Source organism: Pelodiscus sinensis, chromosome 4, assembly GCF_052426305.1.
Source record: "Pelodiscus sinensis isolate ZL-2025 chromosome 4, ASM5242630v1, whole genome shotgun sequence".
NCBI classification, from domain to species: domain Eukaryota; kingdom Metazoa; phylum Chordata; order Testudines; family Trionychidae; genus Pelodiscus; species Pelodiscus sinensis.
Window position 1 is genome coordinate 59,605,975 of NC_143055.1, and position 21,055 is coordinate 59,627,029.

At 44.4% G+C, this 21,055-nt stretch overlaps 1 protein-coding gene and 1 long non-coding RNA gene across 10 annotated transcripts; one reads left to right on the forward strand and one right to left on the reverse strand.

The window, feature by feature from the left end:
* Window positions 1-9: 9 nt before the first annotated feature.
* Window positions 10-20,280, forward strand: LRP2BP (LRP2 binding protein). 9 transcript variants are annotated; one of them, XR_012904268.2, is made up of 9 exons: window positions 57-350; window positions 7,179-7,294; window positions 10,676-10,789; window positions 11,511-11,653; window positions 11,732-11,837; window positions 12,195-12,418; window positions 17,560-17,725; window positions 19,713-19,857; window positions 20,028-20,280. XR_012904268.2 is itself a non-coding variant. In XM_075930327.2 (8 exons), exons 1-8 carry the CDS (start codon window positions 197-199, stop codon window positions 19,776-19,778), a joined length of 1,089 nt encoding a protein of 362 aa, XP_075786442.2. In that variant the 5' UTR covers window positions 10-196; the 3' UTR covers window positions 19,779-19,956. The 9 variants fall into 9 exon arrangements, 5 of the variants coding, with proteins under 5 accessions (XP_075786442.2, XP_075786444.2, XP_075786445.2 ...); XR_012904270.2 differs by lacking the exon at window positions 17,560-17,725 and adding an exon at window positions 18,865-19,004; XR_012904269.2 differs by lacking the exon at window positions 20,028-20,280 and adding an exon at window positions 18,865-19,004 and having other exon boundaries at window positions 19,713-19,956.
* LOC149524515 (uncharacterized) lies at window positions 18,476-19,715 on the reverse strand. The gene is made up of 2 exons (XR_016349415.1): window positions 19,269-19,715; window positions 18,476-18,681 (listed from the first exon to the last, which is right to left on the reverse strand). It is a non-coding gene; the product is annotated as an uncharacterized LOC149524515 (long non-coding RNA).
* Window positions 20,281-21,055: the final 775 nt, after the last annotated feature.

The following is a 21,055-nucleotide window of genomic DNA, read 5'->3' on the forward strand; positions in this document are numbered from 1 at the left end:
TACCTGGCAACGGAGAGCGGGCGGAGTCAGGGCGAGGCGCGAGGGTGGTGGGCGGCCGGATGGGTCCCCGCGGCGGACACAGGGAGTCGCGCGCGACATCCCGCGGGCTTCGAGGGGTCCTAGCGCGCAGCGCCGTGCTCGGCCGCGGGGGTACAGCCCGGCCCAGCTCTGCCCGGGCAGCGGGACCGGGGGCGAGATGAAGCTGAGCAGCGAGGCGCTGCCCCGGCCGCGCAGCTCGGAGACCGTCCTGCAGAGCATCGCCCGGCCCGGGAGCCGCCCCGAGCTGAGCAAGCAGCCAGGGAAGGGGACGGGGAGGGACGCCTGCAGCCCCCGTTCGCGCCGGCAGCCAGGTGTGTAGCCGTGGTGGGGCTGGTGCCCAGAGCCGCGCCCCTCCACAACAGCCCCGCGCCTGCCTAAGGCTCTGGGAGGGAATTGGGGTGCTGGGTGCAGGCCCTGGAGAGGGGGTGGGGGTAGAGGTGCACTGTAGGGAGGGGTGCACGCTACGGCAGGGCATGGGGTGCAGGGGGAAGAGGGGCACTTACTTGAGGCACCCCCTCTGCCAGCAGCTCCTAAGCGGTTGCCTGTAGCTACTGGCCCCACAGCTCCCATTGGCCACAAGGGCGCTCAGGGCGAGGGCTGCGCTTGGAGACACCCGCACTCTCTCATGGTCAGCGGATGCAGGGACATGCCACTGTTAAATAGTGTAGTAAATAACATTTTTATCAACTACATGATTAGAGGATAAGGGAAGGCCAGCTCATGCTGAGTCCAGGACCTACCCCCGCTTGGACTCTGTAGTTTAAATGTAGTGAGAGCTGGGTGCACAGACAGACAGGCTCTTACTACATTTAAACTACATAGGCACAGTGCGGTTAGGTCCTGGACTCAGCACAGCTGGAACTGGGCAATCCCGGCTCAGTCCCAGCTTGCACCAAGTCCAGCATCCTCTGCAGCCCCCCATGGATAGGGGCTGCTGCCAGAGCAGCCTCTGCCCATGGCCAGCCCAGGCTTCTAGACAGGGGCTACTTTGCAGCAGCAGCCTCTGCCTGCAGAAAGCCTGGGCCTGCTGCCAACAGAGGCTGCTTCATGACAACCTCCCCTGCCCCCCACCGACGCTGTAGCACCCCAGAAACACTGCTGGGAGTAACTGGCTTTTAAGCTAGCCCCCCCCCCACCTCTACCTCTGATATAGAGACAGGAAGGGGCAGAGGAAAGTGATTAGTCAAGTAGTTGACTTGACTATTCATTTACATCCCTAGCTTACATCTATCTCACAACAGCTATTTCAGTAATTAAATTGACTGTTCATGTCCATGCTGTCCTCCTGCCAGTGGTGCATATACTCACCACTAGCATGTGCACCAACTTAAATGGGACATGGCTGGGGGCTGACATGCTGAGCTGTTAGCCACTTGCAGGGTTGACTGCTGGAGCTGCACTACCCTGGGGCAGAGAGCTGGAATTGTCAGCTCCATACTGAATGCCAGTGCCCCACTGCCCTGGGCTGAGTGGGTCTGCTGACCAGGGGAAAGAGGGCACCTGCCCTGGGGCTTAGCAATTAAAAAGGGCCCAGGGCTCCCACCTGTTGCCAGTACTGCAGGAGTGGCAGCAGCTGGAACTCCGGGGCCTTTAAATTGCTGCCAGAATGCATGGTCTAAGTGGTTTTCATGGGGGGAATGGCTTCCCCCGTCCTGCCCCTTCTGCCCAAGGCATTGCCCTTTTAGTGAATGAGTTACCTCAGCAGAAGCGACATTTGGATTTTGATTAATTACACCCATGGGATAGGCTCTCCTTTTGGTGTAATAGGATCTTCACTGAAATGCAGAGCAGCACAACTACATTGGTGATTTCACCTTGATTTTATTACATATGTGTGGCTACGTCTACACTGGCACGTTCTTGCGCAAAAACTCTTTTGTTGAAGAGTTCTTCTGCAAAAACTCTTCCAGAAGAGAGCGTTGACACTAGCATGTGCTTTTGCGCAAGAGATGTGCTTTTGCGCAAGAGCATCCATGCAAGTGTAGACGCTCTCTTGCACAAGAAAGCTCTGATGGCCATTTTAACCATAGGGCTTTCTTGTGTAAGAAATTCATGTTGCCTGTCTACACTGGCCTTTTCTGGAAGAGCTCTTGCGCAAGAGGGCTTATTCCTGAGCGGGAGTGTTAGAGTTCTGGCGCAAGAAGCCCTGATTTTATACATTAGAACGTCAGTTTACTTGCGCAAGAACACGTGGCCACTGTAGACAGGCTGCAAGATTTTGCACAAGAGCGGCCGCTTTTGCGCGAGATTGCGCCAGTGTAGACACAGCCACAGTGATGAGGAATGTCATGACCATGAGGATTAGCCAGCAGCCTGGGGACTAAGGGGTTAACTATGTCCCTATACCTAACCAGGTAGCAGGCAGCCAATAGAAATGCAGATAGGAATTTCAAACTGGGACAAATGAATTTTTGGTTTTTCCCTGAGCAGTTTCTCTCCAGATACTGAGGGAGACAGACATGTCTCTCTCTCCAAGAAAAGACTCTTCACTATCTGTAGGTAGGGTGAAATTTAGATAAATCCGTTACGTTTTATTGTTTTATGGTTTGGGAAGCTGATGTCTGTGCATTTAAAAATGGGGTTTTCTCTCCTTTATAACTAAGCTTTTGGCCCCTCGGTGTTCCCCATTAGTATATTAATTGGTGACTTTTCCATCTAGTCATTATGCTTGTAACAGGAGTATTGTGGTGATAAAAAAAAAAGAGAGAACTTTTATTATTAACCTGGTATTGGTTAATTTTTGTGTGTCCTGGTTTTACTTTAGGGCTGAGATTTCCCAAGTGATCTCTTACCTGGTTTTCTAACCATTACTTGGGTGGTGGCAGTGGACTTTTATCCCCAAAATCTAGGTTTTTAAGATTTTGGGGGAAAGCTTTATACCAAAGCCTGGAAAGAAGGTTTTGGGGTTGCTTTTGTGGGCCCCCACTTCTGCACTTATCGTGCCAGACTGGGGATTTAGCCTTGACAAGGAACATTTATTGTCTTGGGCTACATCTACACTGCGGAGCTATTTCGAGATACTGGAAGTATCACAAAATAGCTATTTTGTATCTTTTGAGCAAGCCCGTTATTTTGAAATATGACGGGCTCACTATTCTGACATCCCTGTAAGCCTTGTTCCACGAGGAATAAGGGCTGTTTCAGAATAGCGCTCTATTTTGAAAGTAATTTGAAATAAGCTACGCAATTTGTGTAGCACACATTGCGTAGTTTATTTTGAGCTCTGGGTGCAGTGTAGAGGCACCCATAGAGATTAGTGTTGACTGAAGTAAAACAGAAATCAGTGATAATATTCACTGAAGCACAAAGTCATTCTTGGTACATGACATTAAAGAAGGTAGATTGCCATGTCAAGCAGTGGCAGTTTGACTGTCTGCATAACCTTTCCTGAAGCCCTTATCCTGTGGCACCTTAAAGATTAACAGATTTATTTGGAAAAACTTAATAAACAACAAATAGTCTGGTAGCACTTTAAAGACTAACAAAATATGTAGCTGGTATCATGAGTTTTCGTGGGCACAGCCCACTTCTTCAGATGACTGGAGTGTCAGACCAGTCATCTGAAGAAGTGGGCTGTACCCACGAAAGCTCGTGATACCATCTACATGTTTTGTTAGTCTTTAAAGTGCTACCAGACTATTTGTTGTTTTTTAAGTTTTTCTTGTTACAGACTAACTTGGCTACCTGTCTGAAAGATTTATTTGGGTATAAGCTTTTGTGGTTAAAAACCACTTAGTTGCATGCTTGTATAGACCTCATGATTGCTGGGAAAAATGTGCGCTAACCTGAACTGATTGTTGCCTTCTGGATCAGAAGCAATACATCAAATAAAAAAAACACAGAGTGTATTGCTTTTTAAAGTCTGATGATTTTTAAGCCAGTCTCGTACACTTAAGCAGGCCCAGCAATTTATGAAGACTTTTAGCTTGGCAGTATTGGGGTGAGTTTGTTCTCCCTTTTTACTTGAAATGCTTGCAGAAAATATGAAGGTTCTGGAAGCAGATAAATGGGACAAAATATTCAAGAGGAATAGCCATTTTTTCATTGTATGATCTTCTAATTTCTCCCCCCTCCCCTTTTTTCCTGCTCCAGTTCAATGTAGTCTCTCTTCTTTCCATTTATAAGCATGTTAACTTAGCTCCCCTGGCTGCCTGTAATTCTTTACTGTTCCCCTCCTGTTTCTGATTCTACTGATTCTTCCATTTTCTGTTGTCAGAAATAAAGATTTCACCATTAAAATTAGTAAAGTATGATGTACTTGATTAAAAGCTCAGCTTGTTCACAAAATTTTACTATAATCAGAAAAAGATCTTACTCAGTTGGGAAAGTCATAAAAAGGCATTGAGAGTATCATAACTGAGATTTTATTAATAAAAATAATTCTTTGCACTTATATAACTCCTTTCACCTGACAAATTTAAAATGCTTTTTAAGCACAGTCTCAAAATAATCCTGATGTTATCATCACTCCCATATTCGACACAGACTTGCATAGAAATGAAGTGACTTAAGATCATATAGCAAGTCAGTGGCAAACCTTGGGAGATCTAGGGTAAAATTTTCAAAAAAAGCCTAACAAACTTAAGAGTCAGAGGATCAAATTTTCAAAGGTATTTAGGCTATGAAGGTACAGATATTCACCTAGTGAGATTTTCAAAGTGCCCAAGAAGATGGACACTTAATTAAATAGGATTTTAATGTGTAACTTGCTAGGCTCTGAAAAGCCCACTTAGGGACATATCTGTATCTTGAAGCACATCAATACCTTTGAAAATCTAGCCTTGGAGTCTCATTTTCAGAGTGACTTTGGCTCAGATCCTCAAGGATACTTAGGCATTGCAGTGCTTAGCCCCGTATGCAGTGTGTCCCTGAGGAATTTTGAGCCTTGAGCTAGGCATCCTATAAATATATTGAGAGAGTTAGGCCCTTACAGAAGCAATTTCAAAAGCCAGCTAGCTGAATGGGGAGTAACATAAGATAGCCAGAAGAGAACTTTGGAGAAGGGGATATACACGTCTATGCAGTAGACCTGGTGCAACTGACTGGAGGCCAAACATATGCACTTCCCTCTGCTTGGGTTCACCAGCTTTTCTTCTGGAGTTAGCACCTAAATCAGGTCAATCACTTAGGTACCTCATGCCCTAGCATATGAAACAATGTCTCTCCTTCCTTTTCTCTTTCTTAGTCTCTGTAAGGCCCATCTCCTGCAACATATTTAAAGTAAGGATGTTATAATGCGGTTAATTGACTAGTCGACTAGTCAATGGAATTTCCATACACTAGTCAATAGGCACTTCCACATTCCTCCTTTGAAATGTACAAGAGCCCCTACTGGGACTCTTTTACATTTTAAAGGAGGAATGCGGAACTCTGCATATAGCCCGGGGCCAGTGGGAAGTCCCACTGACTCAAGGCTGCACGTGGGTGTTTGCTTTGAAATGCACAAGAATCCCCAGTGGGGGCTCTGGTGCATTTCAAAGCCATGGAGCCCAGGGTCAGTGGGGGACTGAGTTCCCCGCTGACCCCAGGCTCCATGCTGTACTGCATGCCGCTAGGGCCCCGGGTTCCACGCAACACTTCACTGGAACTCGGGGTCAGCTGAGGACTCCTCAGCTGACTCCAGGCTCCCAGCAGCATTTCCCCAGAACCTGGGATCAGCTGGGGAGTCCCAGGATCAGCTGGGGTTTTGCTGCCACGGGGAGCCTGGCATCAGCTGAGAGTCCCCAGCACATCCCGGGTTCTGGGGAAATGCCGCGGGAAGCCCAGGATCAGCTGGGGAGTTCCCAGTTGATCTTGGGCTCCACTGCTGCCCCTTTGAAAGGCATACAGGCAGCATTTTAAATGGGCAGCTGATGCACAGCTTGAAGTACACCTCCTCCCCCTCCCCTTCCCCCCACCTTTGCTGCTTCTATTTTATAGAGGCAGAAAAGTGGCGGGGGGGAATATCAACTAGTCAAAATACTATCTGATAAGCAAATGCTTATCAGATAGTCGACTAGTTGACTAGTCTTTTGCATCCTTAACTTAAAGTAGATGTACTATTGTGCCTACGTGGAGCCCCATGCACCAGATTGAAAGATCAGGGTTTAAAATGATATTTCCTGATTTGGCTGTCAGTTTCGAATGGAGTTTTTAATCATCTGTAAATTGACTGATATCTTCTGTTTAGCTTAGATCTTAATTGATTCCAAACATTAGCAATTCATGTTTACATGGCAGATAATCTTTGTACAGTAGACTTCTGATAATCTGGCACCCTTGGGACCCAGGGGGTGCCGGATTATCGGATATGCCGGAGTATCGGGAGGTACTCCTGCGGGGTGCCGTGAGGGGTCTCCCGGGACCCGCACTGCGTGGAGGGGGGGAAGGTTGGCGGGGAACAGCATGGCGAGGGGCGAACCCTCCACTGTATTGCAGGGAGGCGGTGGAAGCCCCGCACAGCTGGCTCGCAAGTGGCAGTGGCGGAGAGGGGGCAAGAGGAAGGCAGCTGTTTAAGGCGGGCGGGCGGGCGGGGAACACTGCCTGCCTCTCGCCCCCCTCTCCACCACCGCCGCTTACAAGCCGGCAGCTGAGTTTCCCCGCTTGCAAGCCGGCTGCATGGGGCTTCCACCGCCTCCCTGCAACACAGCAGAGAGTTCGCCCCTCGCCACGCCCCCTCTGCTCCTCCCGCCCGCCTGCGTTAAACAGCTGCCTGCCTCTCGCCCCCTCTCCACTGCTGCCTCTGGGCAGCTCCAATTATCCAGCTGGCTGTAGCACTTCTGGGTTCCAGTTGGTGCTGGACTATCAGGAGTGCCGGATCACTGGATGTCAGACAATTGGAGTTTTACTGTATAAGGGAATTTGTTATTTGTATTATGGTTTTCCACCAACTGAGATCAGGTCCCCATCACACGAATACATATAGCATTTTTGTGGAAAAGTAGACTGTTCCATAAAGGTTCAGTTATCTTTATTATAGATTCTTTCTTCTATTATGAAACATTGATCTGTTTTAGCTAAGTCTATGGAGCATACAACAAAAAGGAAACATCTTAATTATGTCTGTCAGGGTAAAAAAGAGAACTATTACAATTTAAGTGTAATAGTGTGCTTACAATATTCTGTTTGTTGTGTTTAGACACGTGTATATCTGTTTTTAGCAGGGAACTATAGCCATACCGCTTTGTTTACAAGGGCAGAGGAGCTGTTGGCGAAGAGGATCATAGATGGAGATCCTCTGGCATATTTTCTACAAGGGCAGCTGTACTTTGAAGAGGTTGTACTTTACTATTTATTTTTTAGAAAATTTTATAAAACATGACACTTTCCAGTACAATTTACTCATGGGAAAAGAGGTAACATTCGAAAATGTTACAAAAGAAGATACATTCTAAGACTTAGTCTGCACTACATTGGGCTGTTGGTCTAAGTTATGCAACTTTAGCTATGTGAATAAAGTAGCTGAAGTTGACGTACTTAAGATCTGTTTACCACAGTATCTTCACCATGGTAACTTGACAGATAATACTCTCCCATCGACTCCACCCATGCTTTCCATTAAATGGAGTACCAGAGTTGACAGGAGAATGCTCAGCGGTCAATTTATCGCATCAGTATCAGACATAATAAAACAACCTCCCCTGGATCAATTGCTGCCTGTCAATCCTGCGGGTAATGAAGACATGCCCAAAGTGTAATAAGTACAATATAAAAAAATCTGATTCAAACAGTTATGGAACAAGCAACTGTGGGAAACATTGTTCCCTGAGAGAGAATGAGAGCCAGAGGAAGGAGGAGGTGCAAAGTGGAAAAGGAGAAAGAAGGATAAAATTACAGATACAGTATTATTTCAAATATTGTCAAATATGAAAAATTGAATTCAGTGCTTCTGACTATAACCATTGCCAGAAGACCTGATGACTGCACCGATGAAAGCAGAATTATTGAGCCTGTTCTCACTAAAGTGAGTGGCAACACATTTACTGACTTCAGTGGAAGCAAGTTTAGTCCATCTAGTTGACTATAAGACTACAGGTTGGACCTCTCTAGTCCGGCACGCTTGGGACCTGACTGGTCCTGAACAAGGGAATTTCCCAGACCAGGGTGGTCCCTTGCCACTGGCCTCCCAGCCCACTGTCTCACCCTGCTGCCAGCTCCTTTTGACCTGGGCTCTGGCCCTGCTGCCGTGGGACTTGGGCTTCAGCACCAGACCCAGCTCTGGCTGCTCTCACCAGGCTTAAAAGCCCTGGCCCTAGCTTCCCCTGCTGCCAGCCTGGCCAGGGCTCCCTGGCCAGGGCTCCATGGCTGCCACTGCTGACCCCTGCTGCTGCCAGCCCATCTGGGGTGCCCCAGGTTTAGAGTGCCCTGTTGCTTCCTGGGCTGGTATTCCTCAGCTGCAGCCCCCCCCCCCCCCCACACCCCACTGTTGGGTTCCTGGCCACACTGCTGCCCACCCTGTCATAGGGCTCCCAGCCACATTGCTGCCAGATCTCACTGCTCCAGGGCTCTCTGGTTCAGGAACATTTGTGGTCATGTCAGACTATGGATGTTGCTGAACCAGAAAGTCCTGGTTTAAGGAGGTCTAACTATATTCTTGTCTAAATGGAGCTTATATATCCATGTTGTGTATGGAAGTGTAGTCCTAACCAGATCTTCATACTTAGACACATGCTAATACATCTTTGAAGTGGTCTTTGCATAATGTCATTGATGGTCATGGCACCTCCTGCAGCTGCAAAATTCAGAAATCTCTTTTAAAGCTGAGAGCTATGTGAGTGCTGTTTTGTAAAACTCAGTGTTCAGTATAAGGTTATGTAAAAGAATATGGCTCTGCATTCACCTCAGTTCCTCTCTTTCTGTGGCCAGCTGAAGAGTGGAAGATGTAATTGTTTTACTGAATATTTAAAAACAGTTTTCTTCCTGAGTTACTGAAGTAGCAAATATTGTAAAAGTTGCTGCTTGAACTTTTAAGAAAGCCACAAACAGGATTCTGTGTCTACACTGACAAAAGTGTGTTTCTAGTGTTGGAGAAGTAACATGCATTAGATATTCTGCTGTGAAAATATAGTGGAAACTAGAGCCTTGTCTATACTGGCACGTTTTGTTGCCAAAAACTGCCTTTTGACAACAAAACACTGAGGGTGTTTTATACTTCAATGTGACTTTTGTTGGGAAAAACACCAAGTTTTGCTGCCAAAAAGACTTCCACCCTTGTGAGAGACTTATGTCTTTTCCCCTCAATTTATTGTCGACAAAGAACCAGTGTGGGCTTTGCTGTTTGTTGAGAGAACTGGCTTCTGCCAGTATCCCACAATACCTGACCTGATGGTTCTGCTCAGTGTTTTGTGATTTCTGCTGCCTTGCAGGTACAAGCCCTCCCCTTGCAAAGCTCTGGGAAGTTTCTGACAGCTGAGAGAGCTGCTCCATTTAGGGAACAAATAACAAATAATTGGATTGCTCCTGTTCTGTCCTGCTAGGAACATAGCAGCAGGCAGACTGCTGCTGCAGGGGAAGGACTGGAGAGACTGCTGTGTTGCTTTGACATTCCTCAGCATGAAGAGCTCACAGTGGTACTTGTGATAATGCTCCTAGTATCTGAGAATGCTGTGGAAGAACTTGTAGGGACTCCCAAGAAGCCCTGCTTTCCCACAACACTGCACTATGGGATGGTTACCCACACTGCTGTGCCGACAGTGCGCTACCAATGTGACTGAAATATAGACAATAGGAGGCAGAAAAAGCAGTCTGACCATTTTTCACTTTTGGAGTCTTTTTTGCATGTTGACAGCACTTTTGTTGACAAACCTTCTGAGTGTAGACATAGCCTAGAAACTTTGGTTTTACTGGAAGCAAATAAAGGAGGTCAACTGCAGGCATGAGGAGTGAGTATTGGGGTTGTAGTTGATTAACCGATAAGCAAAAGCTTATAGATTCATGTTATAAACTACATACATTTCCCTCCCCTGCCCCCACCAGTAATTTTTTTTAGCAGTCTGGCCAGCAGCCCGGCTCATTCCTGGCTTGCACCGGGTCCAGGACCTACTCCTGCTGCAGCTCTGCATTTGAAGCGTATTAGGAGCCAGGAAGGCAGGTAGCCCAACTCAGTTCTGGCTCGTACCAGGTCTGGTAGCTCAACCCTACCCCTGGACAGGGGCTGTTGCCACTCTGTGCTGCTGCCTTTTTATCAGAGGCAACAGTGCAGAGCGACAGGAGCTGTTTTTTAAACAGGCTACCCTCACAGTCCAGCTTCTTCCTGGCACACCGCACTGCTATGTATTTTTCCTGTTTCTGCTGCTGTGTCACTAGCTTCTCGCATTACAAATAGTGGCATCTTTGGGGCAACATGCAATGTGGCATAGTGATACATATCCAGTTTTTGGTTTTGTATATATGCACCCACATACAGTAACAAAATTTGGTGGCAGTCCTAAGTGTTTCCTTCTGATTCAGTATTTTCCGATGTTGATCTTACCTGTTCCAATTGCTAAAATGACTTTCAGTGTGACATTTTTAACCATATAAAATACTTTGTTCCTTTCTAGTGCTAACTAAATTTTCTTATATTCACCGAGCAAACACTCTAGTTTAATTCTTGCTGAAGAATTAACTTGTTATATACATTATTATGAACCACTTGATTGCTCGTTGTCTTATTCAGGGATGGTATGAAGAAGCACTTACACAATTTGAAAAAATCAAGGAGACCGATTTTCAGGCTCTCTATCAGCTGGGTGTAATGTATTATGATGGATTGGGGACCAAAGAAGATCCAGTAAGTCATTATACAGCTATCTATATTTAGTTTTTCTTCTAACTTTACTAGATAGACTGTTACATAACTTTCCATATTTAACAGATTTTACAAATTTAAACCAATCAGTACAAGAATTATCAAAGTGAGGCCCCAGTCTTGCAATTTGTTCCATGTAGGCAGAGGCCCATTAATAAATTGGGGAAATGGTCCAAGTTAAACATTTCTTCATAAAAGCTTTTTCTTTAAAGTGAATTGTTTGAATACATTTGCAACTCAATGTACTAGCCCTTTTAATTGAAGAAAGAGACTATGTCTTTGGAAAGCACATGAGGCTTACTGTATATATAAAGAATGGATTTAATTTAATAAAATAACTGGAATATTGTTAATCTTTTTGAGTTGAGCAAACTGATTTTGAATGACGTTCTGCAGTGGGTACAAGGAAAACTCGAGCAAGGAATGTGTCATAAAACTGACGCCCCACATGATATCTGTTCAGACAAGTTCAACTTTTTCATAAAAATAGTTTTACTAAAATGAGGGTTTTTTAAAAAATGAAAATACTTAAAATGTAAGAATTATGCTTTTTACAGTATCTTAACTGATCATATTTTTTAAAACATTTAGGGTGTTTTCAAACTAAAAAGTTCTTTGTGTGTAATATGTAACTTACTTTACCTAGAAACTTTTTGTTCTTTTTACCTTCTGAAATTATGATTAAAATCTGTTTCTCTCAAAGGAAAAAGGAATCGAGTACATGAAAATAATCATCAACTCTAACTCCCATAAAGCAAGACATTTAAAATATGCTGCTGCATACAATCTTGGCAGAGCTTATTTCGAAGGATGTGGTGTTACGCATTCAGATAAAGAAGCTGAAAGGTAACTTGATCTCATTTCTCTATGATTTATTAGACACTATGTTCTAATGTAACTTATACTTCTTCCCTATTTTTTTAGGCTGTGGGTTATTGCTGCAGACCATGGGAATCCAAAAGCAAGCGTAAAGGCTCAAACTACTCTGGGAATGTTTTATTCTACATCAAATCCAAAAGATCTGAAAAAGGTAATGCCAATTTCTGCCTTGTCCTTATCATGATATTATGTCCAGATCCATTTTTGGATCTGTAAAAAGTTCTAGAAAGGGACTTTGTAGCTTTTTTATATGCCCTAATACCTGTAGACTTTTTTACCTATTTAGGCCCACACTGGGGGGGGATGTGTGTGTATTTATTTATATATAAAAATAAAATATACAGAAAAAAAATCTTAATCTAAAATTTAAGAATCAATATTATATGAAGTGGAATTAAGATTTATAGTTCTTCATATGTTTAAGAAATGACCAACTGTAGTGGCAGGGCATAGGACTGCATGAGAAAAGGAAACAAATTTAAGTAAGAATTTTGTGCCTATTCTGTAGGCATTTTTTTGGCATTCAGAAGCTTGTGGCAATGGAAGTTTGGAGTCACAGGGTATACTTGGTGTTATGTATCTTTATGGACAAGGCATACGTCAAAATACAAAGGCTGCTTTGGAGTGCCTGAAGGAAGCAGCAGAACGTGGAAATGTCTATGCTCAAGGCCATCTTGTGGAATATTACTACAAAAGAAAATTTTATACAAAAGCTGCTGCATTTGCCAGAAGGTGAATTAATTTTAGTTAAAGTTATTGGAATTCTTGACATAGGATCATAGATGGTAAAGATATAAATAATTCTTTTTAGATCAAGTTCAAACTCATGCCAATCAAAGTAATCTCCTGTTGGAAATATATCAGATTTAACTGCCATACTCAATCTTTAAAAAGCAAATGGCAGAATTTAGATAAAATCGAAACCCTAATTATTACGAAGCCTTCCATTATACAGTTTAACTCTGTCCTCCTGGATCACACGGAAGCAGAAATAATCACTGGAGAAGAAATTGAGATTAAATATCAAAACAAACATACATTGAAAATTATGTCCTTTTCTCGAAGCTTATTTGAATACATTTTAATTCAGGTATATAAAGGATGGGACAAGGGCCTATACCCTGTGTCTGATCCCTAGAATATAATGTAAATAATGTAGGATGAAATGTAAAAAACAATTCAGGCTATGTCAACTCTACAGGCAGTCCCCGAGTTACGCGGATCCGACTTATGTCGGATCCGCAGTTACGAACGGGGCTTTTCTCGCCCCGGAGGACAGGAGCGGCGGGACGCCGAGATGCGCCCCCGTCCTCCGGGGCGAGAAAAGGTGCTCCCCGTCTCCCTGCAGACCAGTGGGACGGGGAGCAAAGCCTTAGGAGCACGCCCGCAGCGGGACAGCCCGGGCGCGCTTGAGCTGTCCCCCTGCGGGCGTGCTCCGCGGCTTTGTTCCCTGTCTCCCGACCAGCAGACCAGGGAGATGGGGAGCAAAGCCTCGGAGCACGCCCGCAGTGGGACAGCCGCGGCGCGCCTGGGCTGTCCAGCTGCGGGCGTGCTCCAAGGCTTTCCTCCCTGTCTCCCTGCAGACCAGGGAGACGGGGAGCAAAGCCTTGGAGCACGCCCGCAGGGGACAGCTCAAGCGCGCCCGGGCCGTCCCCCTGCGGGCGTGCTCCGCAGCTTTGCTCCCCGTCTCCCTGGTCTGCAGGAAGACGGGGAGCAAAGCCTCGGAGCACGCCAGCAGTAGGACAGCCGCGGCGCGCCTGGACTGTCCCACTGCCCGCGTGCTCTGCAGCTTTGCTCCGCGTCTCCCAGGTCAGCAGACCAGGGAGACGGAGCAATGCCGTGGAGGACTTGGGCGGTCCCGCCATCCCCATCTCCCTGGTCTGCTGGGGGGGTGCAGCTAGTGCCCCCCCCCCCAGCAGACCAGGCTTTTCTTGCCTACCCCTGGGGTAGAGCAGCTGGGGGCTGCCGGGTTGGTCCCGCAGCGCCACTCCGGACCAACCCGGCAGCACCCCAGCTGCTCTGCCCAAGGCGTCCTGATTCAGCCGCTGCTGGTCAGTTTCAGCAGCGGCTGAATCAGGACGCCTGGGGCAGAGCAGCTGGGGTGCTGCTGGGTTGCTCGAGTAGCGCCGAGGAGCTGTGCTACTGGAGCAACCCAGCAGCACCCCAGCTGCTCTGCCCCAGGCGTCCCCAAGTCAGCCGCTGCTGAAACTGACCAGCGCTGACTACAGGAAGCCCGAGGCAGAGTTGCTCTGCTCCAGGCTTCCTGGAATCAGCCCTGATCAGTTTCAGCAGCAGCTGACTTGGGGACGCCTGGGTTTCTTAAGTTGAATCTGTATGTAAGTCAAAACTGCCGTTCAGATTCAGCCGCGGTTGAAACCGATCAGTTTCAGCAACGGCTGACGCCAGTTCTGACTTACATACAGATTCAACTTAAGAACAAACCTACAGTCCCTATCTTGTACGTAACCCGGGGACTGCCTGTATATCTTGTCTCACTACTGCCAAAGCTTCATGCAGTGGATGAGTAGAACAATGAAAAAGAGAGGCCTGCTCTGTGATTTAATCAGTCATTTCTCATAACTTGCAGTTATCTTCTATATTTACCAAAATACATATGACATGCCTGGAAATAGATTCATATATAGAGAGATATACAAACAAATGACTTGAAATCAACTCCCTCCCTCCGCTCTCCCCATTCTAAGTTAACTTTCTTTTGAGCTTCTGATGTGTTTTGATAAGGGTTTGATTCTTCTTGTTTCTATCCACAAAAAAGACAAGTGCTGTTCTCCATTTCTAGTTTCCAGCTGGCCAAAATCTGTCAGAATATTAAAATGATCCTCATCTCCCTAACAGAGTTCTCACTATTGCCTAGGTAGCCATCCATTTACTTCTCAACCGTGCATGGCTCCCAACTTTAGAGATTTCTTCTGGGAACAGAGAAAGAAAACTGCCCCCTGACCTTCTGGTCATTCTCAATTAGGTTTCTTTAGAGGTGGTTATGTTATCTGTACCCACCATTCTGCTTTTTTTTTTTTTTATTGGTTAGCAGATCTATTCTACTTCCCCTCAATCTCCTCATTCACATCTCTTTTGCAGACAGCATTTTGTTGTCTCATACTTCCCCAAGGGTAGGTAATCTTAAGAGTTGCTATGATTCTCACTGCTGATACACCTTTTAAGGTTTCAAGTAGTAGTACTTTACAGTACACCAGGGCTACTCAAATTTGGAAGCCCGGGGGGCCACAATGATACTCACAGCACATGCAGAGGGCTGCAACTTAAGTGTAATTGCATATACATGCTAATATACATGCAAATAGCTTCTTTCACACTACCAGGAATGAATACAAAGCACTTCCACAATGCCCCAGTGCTCCCGGCACCTCCTCCCTGGGGGCTAGAAACGCCAACACCTTGTACCCGTCTGTTCCAGCTAGCCCATATGATTGCGTCTTTTAGTGCTCACCCCGTCTGGGAGACACCTCGCCATTGTGAAGCGTGTTCCCAGCAGAGGCTACGGTCAAAGGATCCCACCTGTGGACCATATGTTGAGCCCCTAAACACAAACTGCACCACGGGCTGCAAACAAATAGGCTGCAGGCTGCACATGGCCCATGGCCCACGTGTTGAGTAGCCCTGCAGTACACCATTACAATGTGTTCCCAGATCAGAAATACTGCTTTGCTTCTCTACATAAATATGATACAACCAAAGAATTTGCCAAGTCATTCTTCAATAATACATTCTGGTTGAGCTGAAGGTTCAATGTAACTGATTTCTGTTTCATTTACACAATGGGTGAAATCCAGAACATACAGAGAGGAGAATTATATTGGCCTCCGTTTTACAATTTCTGTGTAACCAATTGTTCCATTATAAAACCCCCAAATAGAATATTTGCTAGCAAAATTTTACATTACCGATTCAACCCATTAGTAAGATCATTCAGCTTCTGAAGGAAAGAGACAGAAAAAGTGATTTTCCAAATTATATACAAAACTCATCCTTCAAATGGTAAATTGCATCTATTAATAATGATGCTATAAGGGGTCTAAGGAACGAAGAACAAACGTAATGCTGCTGAGAAGAATTGCATTGAACTAGAAGTGGCAGAATTTCAAGATTTGGATTTCAAGATCAAGTTCTGACAGTCAACAAATTGAGATGGTTAACCAAACAACCTCCTATTTTTATTCACCATTGAACCAGAAATCACTCTGGCCCTCAGCCTAGGCTCCCATTCTTTCACACGGAGTGTGAATTGAATGGTAGCTATTCACTGGCTATATCAATAAGTTAGAGCAGAGGTGGGGAACCTCATGCCCGGGGGTCAGATGCAGCCCTCAGCTTGCCTGGATCTGGCCCTCAAGGCTCAGGGTCCTCCCCAGCATTGGGGATCCTGCACTGGTGCTCCAGCTTCTCTACTGTCCCACCTTGAGGCTGGAACACACAATCTACTAGGCTGAGCCCCCCAGGCTTTGATATGAGGGGAATGTGGGGACTCTCTCTCCTTCTCAGTCAGGGGCCACTTTTTTGTTTTTGTTTTTTGCTTCTTACTTGTGTGCAGCCCCCAACTGATTTTTCTGTAGGTCAGTGGCCCCCCGACCCAAAAAAAGGTTTCCCACCCTTGAGTTAGACTTTGTTCTTTAATTATTGTGGTTCAGCAGGTTATTCTAACAACTAAAGGATGCATCTTGTTAGCTGTAGTCATTTTTTCACAAAGAAGCAGTAATATGATATAACCACATAACGTCTGAGGCTACGTCTACACTGGCCTTCTTGCGCAAAAAAACGCACCTGGGCAAGAGCCATTCTGCCACTTATTTTCAGGCAGAACGGCTTTTGCGCAAAAGCTCCTTGTGCAAAATGGCAGCTCATTAAGTATGCAAATGAGGCACGGAGATATTCATCGCCACACCTCATTTGCATAAGTTCTTGCACAAGACTGGCCAGCGTAGACGTAGCCTTAAGGAAAATGTATTGTCATTTTGCTCAAAGCAATCCCATTTCACTAGCACTGTAGATGTTCTTGGCCCAGAAGACTGCCAGCAGTTGTTACATCAAGCATCAGTATCAGCTTTGCTCCTATCCAAGTGCCTTTCCAGGTACCTTCTGTACGCCAATTTGCTTTATTATATAAAAGAGATATACAGGTTGAACCTCCCTGGACCAGCATCCTCAAAACTTGACTAGTCCTGAATGAGGGAGTTTGCTGTTCCAGGGGATGTCAATTGCATCCCTCTGCTGATGGGACTCCAGGCTCTCCTGCCCTGAGGCTGATGGCTCCACTAGCCAGTCCCTGCCACAACATCTCTGCTGCCCTGGGGCCATCTGGCTCCACTACCCAGGGTGCTGGTCAGCATTCCCTCTAAGCTGCACAGCTTCATAGGTGATTAATCAGCCCCACCCAATCAGAGGCTCAGGGCTCCTTGCATGGAACTAACTGGGCAGGGCTGATTAATCACCTGTGAAGCTGTGCAGCAGGGAACACTGGTGCTGGGGCTACTACAGCTCTAATGCCCTGAGACCCTGCTGTCCTGCAACCATCATGGCTCCACAGCCCCCAAGGCTATAGATCTTCAGTACTGGGACTGCCAGAGCTATGGGGCCACTGGGTCCCCATTCCCCAACCCTTCCTCAGGGTACCTTAGAATAGGAGTCATTCACTGCTCAAGTCAGTATATACATTTAAAACCTGTTTTGCTAGAGACACTGTAAATTTATAGCATTATCAATAGAATTCCCAACTTAACTAAATTAGACACAAAGTGGATGCTTTGATGCAGCCTCTTGATGGTTCATGTAGCTGATTTCTACCGAAGTTTGAAATACTCACCTCTAATCTTTATATATTGTAAATTTTACAACAGGGTCACAGAAAATGATAACATTGCTATGTTAGCAAAGATAACCGATTGCCTTCCTGTATACATAGCCAAAGGGGTTGCTATGGCAGCTTTCTACTTTGCTAGATGTCTCCAGTTTGGCCTGGGCATACAACAAGATCAAGTTGCAGCTAAAAAAAATTATTCTAGGGTAAGCCTGGGGAGCCCTACAATTAACTAAGGTAGTATAAGATGAATGTTATTTTGAATGTAAGTGCTTAAATTTGCTGTACAGTTTCATTAAAGGCTCCAAAAATATTTACTATCTATATTTAGTACATAAAAATATTCTGCATTTCAAAAAATATTGAAGTTAAATCCTCACATTATTCAAAACAATCTTGCAAGATTCTACTAACCTAAAGCAAATTATTAATTTTACTTGCCTATCAAAATATTATAACAACAAAAGCAGCTGAATAGAACCTATGACTGGGTTGGTAGTCTTCATGACAATTTTTCCAAGGTGGATAAAGTGTTAAATAGCATTGGTTTCATTACTCTATTGTTTATACTTTCCTCTTCAATTCAAACACATAACTTATTTGCTTATTTGCAAACCTTTATGCCTTTAAATCCCAGCATTTTCTATTATGATCTTTTCAAGTATCAACTTCTTTTTTTCTCCACTTATCTGTGCTGTGTCACCGATATAAGCTTAGCTGTGGGGCTAGTGTTGACTAGCCAAGTGCTGCTGCACAGAGAACACACTGTAAGTCTTAAATACAAAAAATGCCCTTTTAAAAAAATTGTGAAGTATGTTTTTTCAAATGGATATATTAGTATAGCGTTAGTGTGACAGTCAGAATGAGAATGTGGTTGTGCACAGGTAGGGACTGTACAAACACACAGGAAGACACAATCCATGTCTCTAAATGGTTTACAGTCTGATTGTGTTAGAGGGCAAATCAAATTTTGGGCCAAGAATAGGACTACCTGTGTCTAGTTTGTAAAACCCAAATAAGTGAGAACTTTGCCGGAGTTAAATTACTAACAAAATGAACATCAGTGTGGCTTCTTGCTCAGAGGATTCCATTGAAGTCAATGGGATTGCAGAACAGGTGGTGATAGTCTTTCAATTATTTTCTTCACTGTGAAGTAGCTACACTGTAAAAAAAACAAACAAACAAAAAAAACCCCCAGAAACCTAAAGTTTAAAGAATGTAGTGAAAAGTGCTGGACAAGCAGTTTTAAAGCATGGTCACTGTCTTTCCATAGAATAGGTTCGTCAGGGCAGGATCAGTGCAAGCTTTCCTCACACTGACCCTCATTGTTTCACGCCTGTTCTAGAGTGACCACTTCAAGTGAAAAAGTATTTGACTCCTTGCATACTCAGCCCATTCCATCTCTGTTCAGAGAGCCAACAAGGGTGCCAAATGAAAAGATGGGCATCCATTCTCGCACTTCATTTCACACCAAAGAGCCATCAGGTAGTAACAACTTTCAGTCATTAGTAGCTTACAGCAGATTTGAGCTAGTGACCTAGAAGTAAAAGACCCTATATCCCAACAGCAGCTTTTTGCAGCATGTATTCCCCTGGGAACAGTGACCAGCATCATTTGTGTCTTTTAGCTTTATGGTTGGAAACCATTTGGTAATTTAATTATATAGTTCCCTCCCTTTATAGTGAAACATATCAAAACCCAATTTGCCTGTTTTACCATATGCACTTAAGATAACCAAAGTTACTTTACCTGTAAACCAGGTTCAAATTTGGCCCATTCCATTTTGCAGAGGAGAGAGGAAAGGAATCACAGAGGTTATATGAACAGATCATTGTGCTGAGGGGAAAATGAACAGGAATCAGAAAACTACCTGCAAACTGATTTACTTCTATTGCTGGGTATCCACACAAGTCATACCAAGTTACTTGGGAGATGTGGCTTTTGTCTAGATTCTTCAAATATTCTTCAGCTTGAGTGCATCTGTTACAAATAGCACACCAGTTTTGTTGACTTAAAGTTAGAAAAAGGGGTGTAAAGGTTAAAGTTTGCTTTAGTATTTAGTAAACTGATTCTCAAACAATTTTGATAATACTGGGCCTTTTTTTTAAGTTGTTACATTTTTAGTGCACAATACAAACTAAGATTCCAGTTTTGTTTGTAAAATATAACTTACTATTCTGTTTGTTTTCAAAGGCATGCCTTCTGGATCCTGATGTAGCTTCTGACCTTGAATTGGCAGCTAATCATGGGAGAATTTAGAACATTTCACATTTAGCCAAGTCTCAGCTGTTTCCAATGCTGTTTCACATAGTAGGCCATATTTACCTAGAGCAGTTAGGTAGATAATCACCTATTTATTTGTTTTTCAGCTTTTTATAAATCATGATAATTATGTAGTATTTGTTGATTAGAACATAGACCATTTTGCTGACAGTGATTTTTTGTTCATAACTCTTACTTTACATATACATTGTAGAGGCAGATTATCTTCCTTTTTTCATTTTACAGAAATGAACTGGGCACTTTATTGACACAACTCACCTGTATATCTTTCTTCAACTCTGCTAAAATTGAACTAAAATCAACTTGTTAAAAGAAATCATTCTTAATGTCAATTTTCTTTACTTACAAATATTAAAGATCTTCAGGGTCAGCAAAATCTTAAGATTTCTGAAATGCTTGTTCTTAAAAATAGTGTCCTTTTTCATATTCATTCTATTTACAAGTTATCATACATTTAAATAAAGTATTTTGTAGTGGAGTCATAATTAAAGGTGTGTGCTTCTTTCACATTTAAAACTTTTTCCTGTATACTTTGCACTCTCCCATATCTCTGAAATGGAATAACTTTCTCAAAAACAGCTCTTAGATGGTAGCAGAATAAGGTTGGAAACAGACATAAATGATAGATACTTGGTATGGTCTATACTGTAAACTAACTTTCAGTATTGGGAAACCCTGTTTATAGAAACTAATTCTAGAAAAAAAAATCTACATTTATACTAGTGAAATGGTAATGTGTATATATATTTCTAGACTAGTGGTCTCCAACCTTTTTACACCCAAGATCACTTTTTAAATGTCAGGACAAGCCAAGATCTACCCCATGACCCCACCCCTTCTTTGAGACCCTGCCCTCTCTGTTCCCCTTCTCTCCATCACTTACTATCCCCAACCCTTATACACTCTCAGGGTAGGGCTACACTGCCGCTTTTATTCGATCCTTCTGTTGGAAGAAATTTTTCCAACATATGGCCCATCTAGACTGGGCCAAATGTCAGAAAACCCCCTTTTGGAAGCCCCCTCATTCCTTGTGGAACGAGGAATACAGGGGCTGCCAAAAGAGTGTGTTTGCCAGAAAAACTCCTGCAGTGTAGCCTCACTGTGTTGAGATAGGAGGTGCAGGCTCTGGGGTGGGAAAGGGTGAGAGGTGCAAGCTCTGGGAGGGAATTTGGATGCAGGAGGATGTGGAGAAGGGGATGCGGACTGAGGGAGGGGGCTCCAGGCTGGGGAATGTTGGGCTCAGGTGGAGTGTT